Here is an 18577-nt window from a genome sequence, read left to right as displayed (position 1 = left end):
TCTCATCAGCAGGGTCTTGCTGAGCCAGGCTGGAAACTTTGAGGGGGCGGGCTGCACTGACCAAGGCTGATTAGTAGGTCAAATTGGGTTGGGGGGTGGTGGGGGGGTTGTTTTTACATCGGCTGGGCTCACCAAACTCATACGTCATCAGACTCATTTGAATTAATTACCAAGAACTCTTAAGACGCTGTGGAAACACAATTATAAATTATCTGCTGAACTTTTACAATCAAGAACTCCCTTTACCCAGAACTCAAAGATCCTGGGTTTGTTGGTGGAAAAGTAGCTATAGTTAGTATGAAGGGATTATATTAATAAAGAAATTACCCGACGTACCATCACAACAGCCACAAGTTGATTACTAAGTACATCACAGCACAGATAGGCTAAGCAATGTAGCGTGATAGACAATGATGGTCAAGTGGGGCGTACTATCACGATCATTTGAGTCGGGTGTGTGTCTTGACCTCCACCGAATCCTTGAGACTGACTCACTGAACACCTGGGGTTCAATCGAACCCAAGTTAAGATACCTTTGTGCAGGGTTGATTTAATTTGAGGCAACCCAGCTAAACTGCACTCAGAGCAATAGTTTCATTTGTCTTTGCTAGTAAGGGCAAATGGCTATTAGATGAGGAATAATTTGAACAGAATTAATATATATTGCATTTATTCTACAGATTTCCTAAGGGCAAAAAGTGGACTGCGGGGGTGAAGTATGTGCATGTGTAATAAGACAGAAATATTAAAATAACTACATAAATGACACACCGAGGTGCCACTTATGGGGAGACCTTTAAGCCTTGGTCAACTGGTGGGAGCGCTTCGTTACTTCACCATGAATCTGATATGATGAAAAATTAGGAGATTGAAGTTTTTGGTTTAATATTCATGGAGGCCTATTGCACTTTTGTGCCATCAGTGCGCCCTGTGGAATGTGCATGACTATACACTCAAGCTGACTTTAAACTCTTTACACTCAAGTTCCTTGTGTCCTGTTGGAAGGAGAATATATTGTCGTTCTTCCAGGAAGGCTATGTTATTTTTAGTCTTTTACATGACACACAAGGAGAAGTGACCGCCGCTCTCCTTCGGTTGAGGTGAAAGAATCATTATGCCAGGTGATTTGCGGTATGCTTCCTCCCAGTCCCGTCATTCAGCCGAAAATACATTTACTTCTGCCTCAGCCTCCTGCTCTTTGTCTGTCCGTTGTGTCCAAGAAGATGCTGCTTCTCAATGACACTGCTGACAGTGTCATTGGTTATAGTGGCGAGCCTGTGATCCCGCTCATATCCAATTATCTAAGCACTTTGACACGTGATACTGTATGTCATCTGAAGAGAAAGCAGTACCAAGTGTGAGGCCCCTTTGGACCTTCCTTCCCTTGCTTCCTCCCTCCTGCCCTCCTTCTCTCCACAACCACTTAAACATTACTCCCTTAACATCTAGTCCGGATAAGTGCAGTTCCGTGCATTCCATCTGCTTAATGTTATGCTGGATCCATACCGTGAAACACATCATGGTGCGTAGATCATGACAAGGAGCATTTGTGTGAGGTGACAAATGATGGTACAGTGCTAAGGCTCAATGTCTGTCCTTTATGGCCATGTTTGGCCTTGTCCTCTTTCCATTCTGTTTTAACCTGTGTCATGTTCAAGTATAACTTATGTCAGGATATGCACGATGCACTTTGCATTCAAAAAAGTTTGAAACATCATTGTTGGGTATCAAAATATACAAAGGTGTCGTAACCTTCCCTTCTCTTACTGCCAAGCAAAGGTTGGTTTGAGAGTTGGCTTGCAGATTTACCCCAAAACTACTAAAACTACATAAACAATGGAGAACTAACATGTATGTGTATTAAAAAATGGTGCAAAACCAACAAAAAATGAGGAGAGAGGAATTTAAACTTAAACTGGTTGACTCACAATGGAAACGTTTTCTCTGTACTACAGTGCTTTCATCTATGTAGTACTAACGTTGTGGTCTCTATTTTTGTGCCTAGTACAAGAGTAGCACAAATAACAGTCTAATTGTGTGCATAGGTGGAGTTTTGGTATTTTCGTAGATGCGTGCCGTTAGAAAGGGGCATTGGCGACGTTGTTGGCGTGAACACCTTTGCACTGTATTCCCTCACTTGTAGGTGATTTCACCCAAAGTAGAGGTTGTAAAAAAAAAAAAAAAGCAAAACTTGATGTTCCACGCCCCCGCCCACGAAAGGTGAATTTCCGCAAAGTGGAGGTCGTTAAAAACAAATCCAAACCCAAAAAAACAAAAACAAATGGGGGTCTGTTCTAAAATAGCTCACCAGTTATGGGACACTGACTTGTAAAATGCCAACATTTTTATCTTAACTTATCATGGTACATGTTTCCTAATTTACTAAATATTATATATATATATATTTTAAAATGTAATACATTGTGTTGAATGCAAGTTATTTTTACAAAAAAGGACAAAAATAGCTGCATAAATAAATAATTTTATGGTGTACTCACAAACAAAAATGGGTGGAATAATCTCTGAAAAAACAAAATACAACTCGAGGTAAATGTATGAGCTATGGATCCAAATAAAAATCCTCGATAGAGTGAATCCGCAAAAAGTGAACCGCGAAGTAGCGAAGTACCACTGACTCTCTGGAGTCCATGTGAAAGATTGAAGTGCACAAAGTACATTTAGAAGGAACTGCAAGCAGACCTCCTCAGGTGGATGATGTAAAATTGTCCAGCCGATCACAGATCACCGTTGTGAAGTGCACAATTGGAGACCACGCCCATTCCCCTACGTATGTGCCGCGGCCAAGGAGAAAAAACACAATACGGAAGTTGATGATAATAATAATAATAATGCAGTCAGTGAATTTATTTTTACAATGATGCAGAGTGCTATCATACTGTATTTATGAATAAAATACGATGACATCCACCACGCATATCCTCAGAATGCGTCTGCCTACACTTCGATAAAATTTGCCAAAACTGTGTTGCACCACCTGCACCACAACTTTGACCTGCTTCCAGCTGATCTAAGGTTTAGTCTACTTTCGGCCACCAAACTGTGAGATGCACAGGGGCATGTAAAAAAAAAAGTAAAAGATGTGTCCGTTTTTACACCAGATCGCATGTGCGCTGTCTACGAAAACAGTGCTGCTTATGTCATTTGTCATGATCCAGATAAAATAATCACAAATCTGTCGTTTAACAAATTGTTTGTTCAAAAATGTATTTTATGCCGTTTGCCTCATGCTATTTCCGCGCCACAGAATAACAAAAAATGGTCGGGTCCTTTGCTTTTATATGTCGTTTGTGAACCACATCATTGTCTTGTCAACGCTCCAAGATACCTTGGTTTGATGAATAATCAATAAAATAAGATTCAGCGGCAACTAATTCATCTTAACGCAGCCAATAATTGTCTATTTATTTATTAAATAGTGTGTAGAAAGTGTATTAAGTCCTACGACACGTCTTAGTTGCAAGGTGTTCCAGATCCTAGGCATTACATTATGTGTAAACAGTAGGTCTCGTTACAGAGCATGTATGTATTTCGAACAGGAAGGTGGTCTTGTCCTAAGCCTTTGTGAAAGCCCTTGCTCACATGAATAGTGCATCTAACTTGACAATTCACCTTGTTGAGCCATCTTTGATCCCTCACAGGATCGTGTGTCAGCGATGGGGACGTGAGCCAACTGGGGTAACATTTGAGCTTTGATTGTTCCATCTGTTGCAATCTGATTCCATGGGCTCATTTACAACAATCTTCCTGGATAGGATTTCCTGAATGACACCAAAGCTTTTTTAACCGGAATGGGAGCATTGCAGCCACGTTTTGGCCATGATAAAATATGCTCCAATATTCTCCATGTTGCAAGTTCATCCCAAAATACCCACAACTCATAAAAATTGAATTAGCTGGGATTTTTTAAAGCTCATGAATCAACACAAATATTGACAATACAAACAACATTTGCTGAAGAGGATATTTCTGACTGCTACTTTTCATTCACTAATACAGCCTGTAAATTCTGCAATCCCATTGTCATATCAACTCTGCAACGAATAAACATCTTGACTGTTATTGCAAGAAAAAATATGTCAGCGTATGCAGTTCATGTTATACTTGAATTTCCATTTGCGAATGTAAATTAGTTGTACATGTCTGGGAATGAGGAATTGAAAGGAGAATATGTTATGGTAGAGCACACATGCAATAAATGATGGGCAATATTTTTTTCTCCAAGAATGAGGGGAAAAATACTATTTGCAAACCAACCTCCACTGAGGTTTGGTTGAGGCCCGCAGATGGTAGTCAACACGAGGTTGTGAACTTTGACCCTCCTTGCTCTCTGAGATCATGCGTGCCATACAGTAGACCGTGTTTTGAAATAGGAGCAGGTTTGGGAAGTTGGTGGGATGTGTTGAGATCTCTGGGTCATTGTAGAGTATCTTCAGTGTGCGTACATCAATCCAGCAGAATAATCTTAAATAACTAGTACTATTTTAATACAATTTCCACCTTGTGCTATGCATACCACAGGGGAGAAATTTCCTTGGGGAGAGGATTATAGGGAATATGATCACATCAAGTACCAACCATCGATTTCAGTTAAAAAGAAACTTGACTCATGACTTCATGTATGTTTCATTGAACACACTAGAATGACCAATATGTAATGTTAAAAATAATACAATTGATTGACAAAATGTGTTTGTTTGTTTGTTACTCAAATATATTTCAAATTTGAAGCCTGCAAAATATTCCCAAAAAGCTTGAACAGGGTTTATGCCGTTACATCACCTTTCCTTTTAAAAACACTCAATAAGCATTTGGGAAGTGTGGACACAGATTGTTGAAGCTTTGTAGGTGGAATTCTTTACCATTCTTGCTTGATGTACAACTTCAGTTGATCAACAGTCAGTTCATATTGCGCCACACAATTTCAATGTGAGACATGTCTGGACTGCTGGCAGGCCGCTGTAGTATCTTTTTACTATGCCATGCTGTTGCAACACATGTAGAATGTGGCTTGGCATCAATCTGCTGAAATAAGCAGCGACATTGCTAAAAAAAGATGTTACTTGGATGACAGCGTATGTTGCACTAACAACTTTGTACGATAACAATTTGGATGGTCCTTTTCTTCTTCGGCCCAAAGGCAACGACATCCTTGATTTCCAAAAACAATGTGGAATGTGGACACGTCAGACCACAGCACACTTTTCCTCTTTGCGTTAGTCCATCTCAGATGAGCTTGGGCCAAGAAGTCTTTTTCGATTTTGTTTATATATGGCGTAGAGTTTTACCTTGCGCTTGTAGATGTCGCGGCAAATTGTGTTAACTGAACGGAAACATTCCTGAGGCCACGTGGCAATATCCTTTACACAATGCTGCATTTTAATGCATTGCCGCCCGAGGGATCGAACGTCTGGGGCATTATTGCGACAAACTGTTGTCACTTTTTGCTAGTCCTTCTAGCAAACAACTTTGCTAGTCTCAGCATTGCCTCTCACAGCAGGGTTACATTTGTTTATTTTTTATTTTTTTGCAGGGTGCTTTAACTGGTCGTATTTATCACTTTAGTCATGTACAATTTACAGCCAACTCTCAGTGATTTTGAGGGACAGCAAAGAATAGTATAGAACTCTGAAAGCGTAAACGGAGATGATATATTCAAGTGAAAACTAATTTTCAAGTTTTTAGGAGAAACGCCCAACTATCATATTTAATAACCTTATCGTTGAGTTACTATTTTTTGTCTGATCTTAATTTAGATTGTTTTTGTGCCTTTATTTTGAGGCTGAGAATACTGGCTGTTATTTTATCATGCAATCTATAAAAGTCAAAAGAGATGTGAGGCTGTGCGTTGAGTGACTGAACAGGCTGTAATTCATGCAAGGGTGAGCTGGTGTGGTAGTGCTGATGTAAAAGATGATATTGTTTTTCCTATATTGTACAGCCTCCATCTTCTCCACATATTCGCGCTTTGGCTCCGAATTGTTATTCGACTTTCCAGAGCAGCTGAGGTCAAACACATAAACATGCGTCTTCATTCCATGAAGCGTGTATGAGCCACTAACTGCGGCACATGGTAGCGCAGACAGGTTAAAAGATTGGTTAGTGTGACTCTGAATCAATGCCTATATTTTTTCATTAGCTGAATGCCAGGATGGCTCGTGCAAAATTCTTCAACCTTAATGGTATCAAATGTGTCAGCTTTATTTATTCACGAAGGAGAAGCTTTATGAATTGCAGACTTTTGTGTTGGGTTAATCCACTTCTAAGGCATGTCTCTTATTTGAATAATGATATTCTTGTCATGAATGTAACATTCATATGACTGTCTTATTTTCATATTTTTAGACAAGTGTTCCCAAATGGATTGCCAAGTGAATTTTCCCTTGTCACCATATTTCGTGTGAGAAGAACTACAAAAAAAGACCGATGGTATCTTTGGCAGATATTCGACCAGGCTGGAGACACTCAGGTGGGACTGCTAACGGTATTCAATCAGCATTATGTACATATTGGAACCTCCAAAGTCAAATACAATTGCTGGTTGGCTTCATTTTTTTGTTGTTTAAACCTTTTAAAGGGAAACTTGACTCATTGAGCCATTTTCAGCAGTAAAAAGTTAATAATTTGTCCAGAATGAATTTGCTAACTTCATTATTTTTCTTGTACAATTAATATGTTTCATTATTTTTCTTGTACAATTAATATGTTTTAAAAAATTGTTTCCACTTCCTACAGGTGATGTCATCTTCAATCGACATCACCTGTAGGAAGTAGGGAACGACAAACCATGGCTCACCTGTTTCTGGGTTTGGTCAGCAAACTGAGCCATGATTAGTCGTTACCTATTTCCTCAGCACAGGTGATTTCATCTTCAGTCAACAGCAATTAGAAAAATTAGTTTTTAAAGGTATAAATCGTTCATGAAAAATAATGAAGTTATCTCATTCATTCTGGACAAAATATAAACTTTTTACTGCTGAAAATGGCTCAATGAGTCAAGTATCCCTTTAAGATTTTAAGTGTGATGTTGGCATACAGAGATAAGGTCTTAACAGAAGTTAATAAGTCCTGAACTTTATTTACAAAATAGTAACGTGTTGTTATCAACATGATTATCAATAAAACACTCTACCATAACTTTGGTAATGAGTGACATCATAAATGTCAGGTAGCTAGTAGCTACTTAGCTGTAAAAGGTACTGGCAATTGGCTGGTGTTAGCAGTTGGTGTTTACGGGAACGCAAACAACAAGAATTTGCACAAGAAAAAGGATGCTATGAATATTATAAAAAATACGGCAAAGTTCATTATTTTCTACAATTATAACAATATCTTATTTTTGCAGTGTATTCAAATAAATATAGGCTGAAAAGGATTTGCTAATCAGTGCATTCTATTTTTTTTACATTTTACACAACATCCTAACTTCATTGGAATTGGGGTTTGTATAGTTCCAAAAACCTGAATATTATTTTACTGGTCTTTCTATTTACTGTATATGTATAAATAAAATAAGCAAAGGAAAAAGCAAGTTAAGCTTTGGTGTTCCCAGGCGTTCTGAACTCTAACTTCAGTCATACTCAGAGTTCAACTTTAGAGGTTCCACTGTACTCTAAAAAGGAATATATGAGTATTTTTCATGTTGTTGTTGTGGAACTCCCCTTCTTCTCGCAGGTGTCAGTTGTGGTTGATGGCGGCAAGAAGGCGGTGGAGTTTTCCTCGCAGGGTCTGCCGAAGAACGTGCTCCGCTACACGTTTAAGAGCCGTGACCTACACACCCTTTTTGATCGCCAGTGGCACAAGCTGAGCTTTTCTGTACAGAGCAACATTGTCTCTGTTTACATGGATTGCAAGCTAATAGAAAGGAGGCTGACCGCCGAAAGGGACGGCATCGACCCGAGTGGGCGTACACTCATCACCACCCGAATACAAGATGGACGGCCTGTGGATGTGCGTGGTCCATCTTGATATTTCCGTTGTTTTCTAGGGATTTCCAAGGTTTTGGTGCAGTCACAATTTCTCTGCACGCTTAACATGTTGTTATACAGTACTCTCAGAAAATCCCTCAGAATGTATGTATAGGATTTCTTTGGACACAGTCAATGTTTAAATGAATTTCTTGATACACAATGTGCCATTAAATGAGTGCTCTTTTCCCTAGGTTGAACTCAAACAAATTATCCTGTACTGTGACCCTTATGTAGTCGATATGGAAACTTGCTGCGAGATACTGGAGCAAAAGGTAAAATATTTTCCTGTGTCTGCATCATAACAACATGCATGCGTCATTTGTTGTAAAATAAATGGATCAAAAATGGCAATAGTTTTTTCTTCACCATTAGAGTCTCAACATTCATTTAGGCTACATCTATGTATAGCCTAATGCAAATATTGTATCTCCAGAATCTAAACATCTATATCGTTAACATTCTCTCATTCACATAATGTAAAACACATACCAAAACAACACTTGTTTTGATTTATTTATTACACACTACACCGAGTCATCACAACGGGTAGCAGGTCTTAGAATATTTGAAACGTTCACTGACACAAGAAAAAAGTAAACATTTTGACCATAATTGAACAGACCACATAGGCGGGTACTTGTATTCATAAAAAGAGAGATATTGTACAGTAAGACAAAAACATGGCAATTTTCTTTTTGCATTGCAAACACTGTTTTAGCAAACCTGGTTGACTTTTTCCAAAAGATCAGGATTTGATGTCATGAAATACAGTATCCATGTGGGACTAAAGGCTAAAATACCAAAGCACGGCCTTAAATCAATAATTACTCATGTTCAATGATTTCCAATGGTTCGGTGGCCTTTGACCTGTACTACTCCATCTCTCTTGTCACACACAGACCTATTACATTTATACACAATTGTGTTTTCTGTCAACGTGACCACATGAATGCAACATTGCTCAACATTGATTCAGGTTATCCTACATATGTCAATTGTGATATACCTGTTCTTTTTTTAAAAGCAAGGTCTAAGTGGGTGTCTTCTTTGTATCGATCCAGTGTGAAGCCAAGAAGACATTTAATGGCACCTCCCGAGCTCCAGTTACAGCCCAGCTACCACAGATGCTGTCTCAGCTAGCCACACAGCCAAATGACAGATGTCACTGTCCAGCTGAAAAGGTACAATCAATTTGAAGCAACAAGGGACCTTAATTGAGCACACTTAATGTCTATTGTAACCCTGTCAACAATGATTTAGACCATCCTTTACAAACACCTAATGTCCAGTTAAAGGACATTTATACAGAAAGCCATTTCCCCCCGAGAAGACAAGCAATAGTGGTATACTTATAGTGAACACAGATCCAATGCTGCTTGGTTGTTTGAGCGTAGCACATCATGCACTATCCTATGCATTCTTAATACTAAACTCTTATTTCAGCTTGCAAATGCAAGGCGTAGATTGAAATTTAAAACCTGGAAGCATTAGGTCCTTTCTGAGAAGGAGCAGATGGCCAATTCCACACTAAGCCATCATTTTTGGGGGCTTTAAAAAATCCTGTATTTTGTTTGGTCATAAATGTAAATGCGAGTGCACACCTTTGCAAGCCCTATGCAATATTCCCGATCATACAAAATTACAAATATGTCAACAAATGAGTTGAATCATTTCTTTAAACAAAACTATTTTTAGACTGTTTGAATTAAATCTACTTGGGAAAAAAATGTGTCTGGTAAAACAAATTACATAATCTATGTATTGCTGGCACCGGGCCAAAACCTTGTCGGCCTACCTCCAAAACAGTCACTTTTCAAGAGACCCCAAAAACCGCATGCTTGTTCAACCGTTATTATGTCATTGAAAAGAGAAGGTCAATATTTGTCAAAATAACACATGTATACAATAGTATAGATTTGTGAAAAAATACAAATTTGACCAAATTGTGATTTATGAGGTTTCGGTCCGACGCCAGCGATATGCAGTTGGTATTAGTATTTTATATACCCTATATTTATATTTTAATATATTGTGTTTTTGTTTTTTTTTGCATAGGGGGATGCTGGTCTTCCTGGTCTAATTGGACTTCCTGGACCAAAAGGGGACGTGGGAGAAAAAGTATGCTCAAATGTGTTACAGTTGCCACCCACATACTCGTGATTTGCCACCTGTGGATTCACATATGCGCAGATTTTTCTTCAATTAAAACATATAGATATCGATTTTTTACGCATGACCCCCCATTTCTCATGAAAAATGTATATTGAATGTTTATCAGTGTTTTTTTAAAGATTTTTGTTTGGGGGTTGAATTAATTCATTACATTTTCCCAAAGCATTTCAGTGGGCGTTAAATATATGCAGATTTTCCCTATCCTATTCACGGCGCAGCCCAGTCAAGATCCTTATAAAGGTTAGCCATTCTTTTTTATGTCTGTCTCAGGAATGGTCTTCGCCCATGAAGCCCTATTTTTGGTTCAGTGTGTGGCATATGGTATTTGTTGAAGTTTGGCTTTCAGGTCTTTGGATGTTTGACGTGGTGTTTTTTCACCAACTGTTGAAGATTTCTGTCATCAATTTCTCTCTTCCCCCCACGTCCGTGAAAGTTCTTGACAGTTCCATGCTCGTCAAACGTCTTAATAACATTAAGCACTGCTGAAACAGGGCTACCAAAATCTTTCGAGATGGCTGTATACCCTCGCACTTGATAATTTTTTTTCAGAAGATATTCAATATTATATACTTCTTGGGTGCCGATAATGGTGAGCAGGACTGTATTACTGCATGTAGTCAATATGAGAGATGTGAAATTTTAGTGGAAAAATACATTTGTATGAAAAATTGCAATATTCAGTCTTTAAATATACTAAATCTAACATCTAAGGGATGACGTGAGGAGAAATCATGATCATGATGATCATCATCATCTTGAGAAGTCTTATGTAGTTTCCCATAAATATTGTGATTGGCATTAGTCCCGAAGAGAACAAACCTGTTTCCATGACAGCCTAATAGCCAAATGATCATTGCACTGAAAATAGTGGCTTTTTGCTGGACTGAAAAAACTGAAATCCCTTTAAGAAAGACAAGCAAATAACCTAAATTAGATGAAAGCCCTTTTGTAGCTGCCAGGCCAAGTATGGCAAAAGCAAGAGTGGAAAAATAAGTCATTGGGAGGAACTTTAACGTGTGTCTGATTAGAGCAAATGGCTTTACGTGTCAATTCCCTACAGGAAAACACTTTTTCTGTTTGTTTGTTGATGGTACTTTAAGGTTGAAATGGCATTGAAGGTTTTTATCTTTCAAAGATGAGATCGATCCTCCGGCCAACTCTGCGGTGTGTCGTTATGTTCAGCGTCAACTTGGTTTTAAGTTACGTTTCCCGTGTTGTTGCTATGCGTTGACATGCCGATCGAAAGTTAACATGCCACCTTCAGCTGCTGTGATGGCTCACTTGCAGTTGACCCCCCAGATACAGGAAACCTGAATATTTAAGATTGGCCTTTTATTGTGGGAAGCCTGAGGTACGGCTTGTGCAATAATCATGCAGTCTAATCAGCGTCTTGATATGAGAGGTGGATGGATTAAAGGAGAAGTGCTCACTCACTAACACTGAAAGACAGATTTGTAGGGTTCATATGGTGATGATTTAAAAAAAAACTAACTGGGAAGGTTATGGAAATTGAAAATGCATTGTCTAACTCTTGGAGTTCAATCTCGTGAAAAATTGAAGCAAATAAAAAGTATTGTGCTTATATTTTTTAATCAGTATTTACTCATAATACAAACTGCACTCCATCTAAAATGCAGCACAGCAGCCACAATGGCCTGATTTATCATTACATCCTCAAAGATAACCATTGTATCAAGGTAGGTGTGATTTTATACTCAAGACGGAATTCAGCATGCCTCTCACAAGCACAGGCCCTTTATTTATTTATTTATTTATTTATTTATTTTCCCATTACCGCTCCTGACTATGTTTTGATACTCTTGAGGTGCTGGCCTCCATTGTTAACACCTGAAATGTAATTTCAAGTTTTCAACCAATCAATACCTGGCACCATTTGTTTACTCGCTGAACGCCAAAATTCATAACAAATCCTATTACCATCTTGAACACGAAATCAATGACGTTAAGGAAAACCATTATTGAAGCCTGCACATACCCACTCCAGTCTGATGGTGGCAAACAGGCTTTTGTTGGCTGATAACATACTGTGCAATTCACTCCAGCATTGGCGGTGCCTTTCAGATGTAGGCCTTTGCTCAGCACTACATAACTCCCCCACTTCTCTCCACACAATAGGCAAAAACATTTGGCTATCTAGAAAGTTTTCTCAGTAAAGTTTACCTTGAAAATGAATTTCTAATCAAGTCCAACAATTGTCCTTTCCTGGCTTCATGTAATGAATCCCACTCGACTTTTATTGAACCAATCAGAGGACAGAAAAATGCTGACATATCCTATGCCTTCCAGCTGGCTTTGTTTACTGAATCTGAAATCTGATCAGTTCAGTTTGTTAAACGTACATTTTTGTGTGTGCCTTGTTTTAATTGTGTCTCTTTGGCATCGACCAGTAATACTGAGTCTGTAGGCGTTGGACATTGATTGGACCAAAAATAAATAAATAGATTGATAAATAAATAGATGAAATACTGTAATAGTAAAAATAACAACCCACAAATGACTGTAAACTGCGCAGCCAAGACACACGCTATGGAATGAAAACAAAATACAAAGTTTAAAATGCAGATCAGTGCTTTTGATAATGTTTAGGTCAGCAGAGAAGGCTTTGAAGGCCCTCATTGCACGCCACTTCACTCCAGTACCTGTATATATTGTATGCTCTTTTTAGCGTGTTTGTTTACATTCACACTGTTCCAATGATCTAAATAGGTGAGAAGTTGATATTTGTAGCAATATATAAATGAATACGGATGCACAGTTCTGCCTCCCAGTCAAAAGGACCCATCTTGCATTGCGCCTTTCTGTGTTTAGTTTGGATGTTCTTGCAAATCTTGCGTGGGTGTTTTCCAAATACTCTGACAAAGTCATGATATTGATTTCTTTCTTTTTTTGTGAGCTGGTAAAATAGTTGGTTTTGATGTGCAGACACATTACGCTGTGACAAAAATGATCCTAACAGCGATTTTTTTTTCTCACAGCGGGTTACTTTCAGTGCACCCCTAATTAAGATGATTTTTTTTCACACTGTTCCCAAAATTCCCCAGAGAGAAGCAGTGTTTTTTAATCTCCGCTGCACACTTTTAGAAGTGTACGTTCATAATACATGAAAAGAGGCTAACAATGTCACGAAGCAAACGTTAATGAGGTGAACTTGTGAGGCTTTCAATTATTGTTGCAGATTCCCTTTCTGTGTAAGGGTGTATAAAACGTACATATGAGCAATTTAGCAAGACTTTGTAAAGATTAATCAAAGACATTTGCGCAATTTAGAGCATTTAAAAGGTACATAATGAGAAGTGTGGCACTGTAATTGTGACCTACACAGTGGACTTCTTGCGAAAGTGTGTTGGGGATTACTTTGACTATGTTACTCTAACAGTGAGTACTATCCTGCATTACAGTGAGAGTTTGATGGAGGATTCTAATACACTGCAAAAGGATTAAACCGCAATGATTAATCCAAAATCCCCCAGGAAATTAAACAGATAAGTAGTGGGTTATAAGAATGGAGCTTACTTGAATGGAAATCCATTTTCCATGGCCTCGCACATAAACCCTGGTATTACTAGATTTACAGCTCCTGTATGTGCACACAAAAGATGGGAGGGAAAAAAACCAAGGCATAATAGTGAAATTAAAACTTCCTCTTTAACAATTACCTTTGTGTACAGCTTTTCAGCACTACGACTACTAATGTTGTCAAATTAAATTGACTGTGTTTTCCTGATAGAGGGTATTGGCCTCCACTAGACAAATAGAAGGCTAATCTTTTTCTGAGGTGAATCTAATTACTTTTACTAGAGCTGATGATGTGTGTGTGATGGTAGATGACATTGCCACAACACATACCGCCACCAAAGCAGACATTACATCTCTATGCTGACGTTAACAGCAGAAAGTGAAACTTAGTAGTTGGAGGTGAGAAAAAAAAAGATGTCTGTGTCTGCAATAGCAAGCAAGCTAGCATTGTATTAAGTGTAAAAGTTACACTACGGATCATATCATCAATATTGGGGATGTTCGATACCACTTATTTTCAGGACGATACCAGCGTGAGCACTCAATTCTTGAGTAGTCACCGATACCAAGTGCCGATACCGCTAGTACTTTTGATACATGAAATAAAAAAAGACCTATATATCCCAATATACCATTTGTATTAGTGTTACTTTAACTGCATGAAATTAATTGCAATTTTCTATTCTTGTAACCTCTCATTTCTAGTTTGTGATTGTAAAACAGCCACAATTGGGCACGAGAGGTTTAAATAAGGCGCAATACGGATACCTGGTATCGTTGCCCATCCCTAATAAGTATTGCACATTTTCAGACACACAAGTTATAAGAAATCTCTTCAACAAAGTTACTGAGTTCTATTTGAGGTGATTTTTAGCTTCTTGCCAAAACTATACTATTTTCTTTTGCCTTTTTTGTTATATTACTTGTTTATCTACCTCCAGCATCTCTCTCGTAACATGTTTCCTTTTCTTTACTCTTCAGTCTTGTCCCTTCTTGCCCAAAGATACGATAATACTCTTTTGTAATCTGGGAAGTAGTTTCCAGACGTCAAACTGCTGATCAACTGAGAAGTCACAAATGATCTAAAAAGTATTAAATGAATGACTTCAGAACGCCAAATCTAACTGTTCTTTGGTTTTCTGTTACAGGGAGACCCAGCGGAGGACTGCAGTCCAGGAGGCCAAGGTCAGAAGGTAGGTACAATAAACTATGCACATTTACTTTCAACATAGAGAAAGCATCCTATAGAGTCGATTCTGTTACTTTTCTATTGTGAGATCATTCATGGCAGCACTTCAAACTCAGGTTTGAGACTATATTTGTATATCGTCGCTGTCCTATGAAAAACACTTCTGTCCATTTTTGTCATTTTTATGTTTATGAGATGAAATTAAATGCAGACATCCCCAAAACGTAAAAAAAAAGTATCAAAATGTTAAATTCTGAGTTTTTTGTGTGTGTACTTATGTTTGTTAGAAAGTGTATCAATTGTGAAATCAATTGCTGCAATAGAAATACACGGCTTCCCTCAGAAGACTTGCTAATTGTGGTGGTTATGGACTGAATGGGAACATAATTCGACCTGGGAAAATATTTGCCAAGAGGGGTGACGGATGACGGGAAAAAACATGCGGCAAATCCTTTTCGTCGAAGGGGGTGTCAAGAAAGCCTGGTGGGGCGCCAGGCCTAAAAAGCACTGGGGGAAACTCTGGAAATGCTTGAAATTACTTCTAGACTCAGGAACTGTCTTAGTCCTCGATCTATATCATAGGCAGATTATTTTATTACGGCTTGTTTGTGTGGGTTTTCTTGGAGTTTAAAATACAATACATTCATGTTTGGTTAATTGAAGACTACATTTCCGATTGTGTGAATTATGAATGGTTGTGTGTTGATACGTGCCTTGCAAGTGACTGTCCAGGTTGTGGCCTGCCTCTCGTCCAAAGTCAGCTGAGATGCATGCACACACAATTCCTTCAGTGGCAGTCAGGAGACTTTTTTGTCATTATCGAGTCATTGTATATCTTATGAGCTGTATATATGTAACATTTCAAAAATAATGTCATTTAGTCTACAGTATTTATAGTTATAGTTTATTTTTTCCTGCAAGGACTGAATGATATTGCATTTTCCCCGGCTTAATTGAAAGCCACATTGTAAAAGTTGTGCAGCAGATACTTTTATCATAACAGTAAATGTAGTTTTGTCCTTGGATGCAACAGTCAGACTTTTTATAAGCCCACCATTTGGCCATGAAGTTATAAAACTCCATAGGTTACATCAATATCACCACTAGGAAGTTTCATGACATTTCACCCGTAGCTCAGAAATGAAAACTGAAAAGAATATTTGGTCTCTTGAGCTTGTAGTTTTGCACCAATATGGCTTTGGTGAGAGCATGTTGCATAAGGCTCAATTTTAAGGAGTTTGCTCTGTGACATTTATTTGTTGTAGCACTGCTTTGTTTTCGACCACTGCACATAATTTATGTGCTTGGGAGACCGTTTTGCTCTGATCTTTAAATTAGGAAGTCACAATACAATGAATATAATCCCAGCAACATGCGTCGAAATTGGGATTGGTTGCTGATTGGTTTTATTTGCATCAAGCTATTGCACAGTTGCAGTTTTATATTTAGACTAGTTTACTCCATAATTAACAGGAAGTTGTATAATATAATTAAATGACAGAGCAAGGACTGAACTGCAAACTTTTCAAGGGCCTTTTAACTTTCACACTACAGGGAGAAGATGGTTCAGAAGGACAGAAGGGGGTCGATGGAGAAAAGGTAAGTGCCACTATCTCCAGCTGACATATATATTCCATGCATAGCGTATCAGCCAGATCCAGCATCATCAGAGAATCAATTCTTATAGGCTTGTCATTTTCTGTGGGCTTCCCTGGAGCACGAGGAGCACAACATAATTTACTGTGTGTCTGTTTTCTTGGTCCTGCCATATTTGAAGTAGATCTAAGTGTGCTCTAACCCTCGGTGTCCTTCTGCAGTCAAACTAATTGATATGTGCGCTGCCATGGGCTTGGCATACTAATGGGCTAAACTAATTTCTCAAATTACTGTATGCCTCTTCTATGTCACTTCAGGTTAAACTTTATAGCATGCTCGCAAATTGAACTGCGGTGATTCGACTAATGTGTCTACTGTAAGCCATATGGCTGGTACAGTACGTGCAGCAGCAAATGCCAGTAAATAGGATTGTTTAAGATGCATGTGAGTTCATGACAGTGGTTCTTAACCTGGGTTTGATTGAGAAAAAAAAAAGAGAATGTTGTCGGACGAATATATGCAATATGAATTCACATGTACATATAACGGAACGTAAGGTATTCCACAGGGTTCACTTCTGGGGCCGCTGCTGTTTTCATTGTATCTGCTTCCCCTGGGTTCCATTTTAAGAAAACAGCGGTGATTGTTTTAAAGCACTCTAAAAGTATAGAGTTTAATGATGGGAGTCAGCGTCCTAACTGCATGATTTGCCAATGCCAAGTTAAGCAATTCAAGTCTAGCACAACTAGCCATCGAGCAAAACTAAAGGAACACTTCCTTAAGGGGGAGAGTTAACACTCTCTGAATTAAAGGTGAAGAGAGCCAGATGCCAGATTTAATGAAAAGGCTATTCTCCTTGTTTCTTTTGTTCCCCAGTAAACACCATAACGATATACTGATTTTGACGCCCCCCCCCCCCCCCCCCCCGCAAAAAACTCACATTTTACAGTGTTTGTCAATAAGGAAGGCTACGGTGACTGCATATAGAGAACCGGTGGGGTTCAGTGCCTTCCAACAATTTTAAGAACCGCTGGTTTATGAATCAGGTCTTTTAAAACTTTACAGAAGTTGTTCTAGCCTAGATCAGGTGAGAGCAACTTATATTTTAGTACCGATTAGCATTTTTAATGATAAACTGTTAGTTTGCCCACTGAGGTACGATAAAGATGAAAGCTGTGCAGATGGTCACTTTATTGTGGGTTGGCTGGCACACTCAAGGTCATCAAAAAATCTCCCTATTGAGAAGAGAAACATTTATCACAGAAATTCTCTTCAGTATGGATCGTGAAGAAATGCACTAAATAGGATTTAAAAAAAAAAGTGTTATGGCAAGGTAAAGGTCGTCTCTACCTTGAGAAGCTGCCATGGAAACAAGAATTTACCTATTATTTGTATGAATCGCACACATCATCATTCAGCCATTGCCAAATGACTCTCTTTGCTCCAATTATCTTTGTGATGTGTTTATGTTGCATTGGTGCTGTCCAGCAAGCTTAAGTTGGAGCAAATAAAAGCAGACAAATTATGCTTGTGCAGTAATGTATGTAAAAGGCAGGTTGAGGGACAAATGGCAAACAACAAAAGCTTAATTGGCAGGTTACAATCGTGAGTTGAAACACCAACACCACTCCAGCGTGCCACCTTCTCTACCAACCGCCCCACATTGCTCACTTTGTTCAAGAGTCTGTAGCTACTGGCAACTCAAAATGCATTTGCACATGAATGTCATTATCAAGTTTACTGAGGAGACCACCTAACTGGATATAAACTCACTCGGTTCCAAAAGCAGCACACTCAGTCATTATCCCGCAAAATAAAATTGAGAGTGCGTGAGAACAGGTGACCTTTTTAAATCGCAATGTGTCTTCATTCCTCACCTCTAGGGATTGTTAATTTTATTTTATGTTTTAAGAAGGAGAGAGAGGATATGAGGATCTCTTTGAGTTTCGTCTTTGGGCTGCAAGTGAGTTCTAGCTGATGGGACGTGAGCGGCACATAAACTGGAAATTGCAAGGAGATGACGTTGCAATTTGTCTTTCGTGTTTCAATACTGAGGTTGAGAGGCAGTTTACACGACATCGTTTTTAGATGGAAA

The 18577-nt window shown here is 38.6% G+C and overlaps 1 protein-coding gene across 3 annotated transcripts in view; it reads left to right on the top strand.

The window, feature by feature from the left end:
- Positions 1–18577, top strand: part of LOC147163988 (uncharacterized) — a 120516-nt gene that overhangs the window by 6374 nt on the left and 95565 nt on the right. For all 3 annotated transcript variants that reach the window (XM_086092936.1, XM_086092935.1, XM_086092937.1), the window contains exons 5-11: positions 6364–6487; positions 7693–7968; positions 8180–8260; positions 9050–9169; positions 10044–10106; positions 14846–14890; positions 16441–16485. In XM_086092936.1, coding sequence (XP_085949062.1) covers positions 6364–6487; positions 7693–7968; positions 8180–8260; positions 9050–9169; positions 10044–10106; positions 14846–14890; positions 16441–16485 — 754 coding nt within the window. The remainder of the gene's footprint in view (positions 1–6363; positions 6488–7692; positions 7969–8179; positions 8261–9049; positions 9170–10043; positions 10107–14845; positions 14891–16440; positions 16486–18577) is intronic.

The sequence above is a fragment of the Leptonotus elevatus genome, chromosome 13, assembly GCF_054856555.1.
Source record: "Leptonotus elevatus isolate MCC_2025b chromosome 13, RoL_Lele_1.0, whole genome shotgun sequence".
NCBI lineage: Eukaryota > Metazoa > Chordata > Actinopteri > Syngnathiformes > Syngnathidae > Leptonotus > Leptonotus elevatus.
Note: the sequence above shows the minus strand (reverse complement) of the source record. Positions and strands in the feature narration are given on the sequence as shown.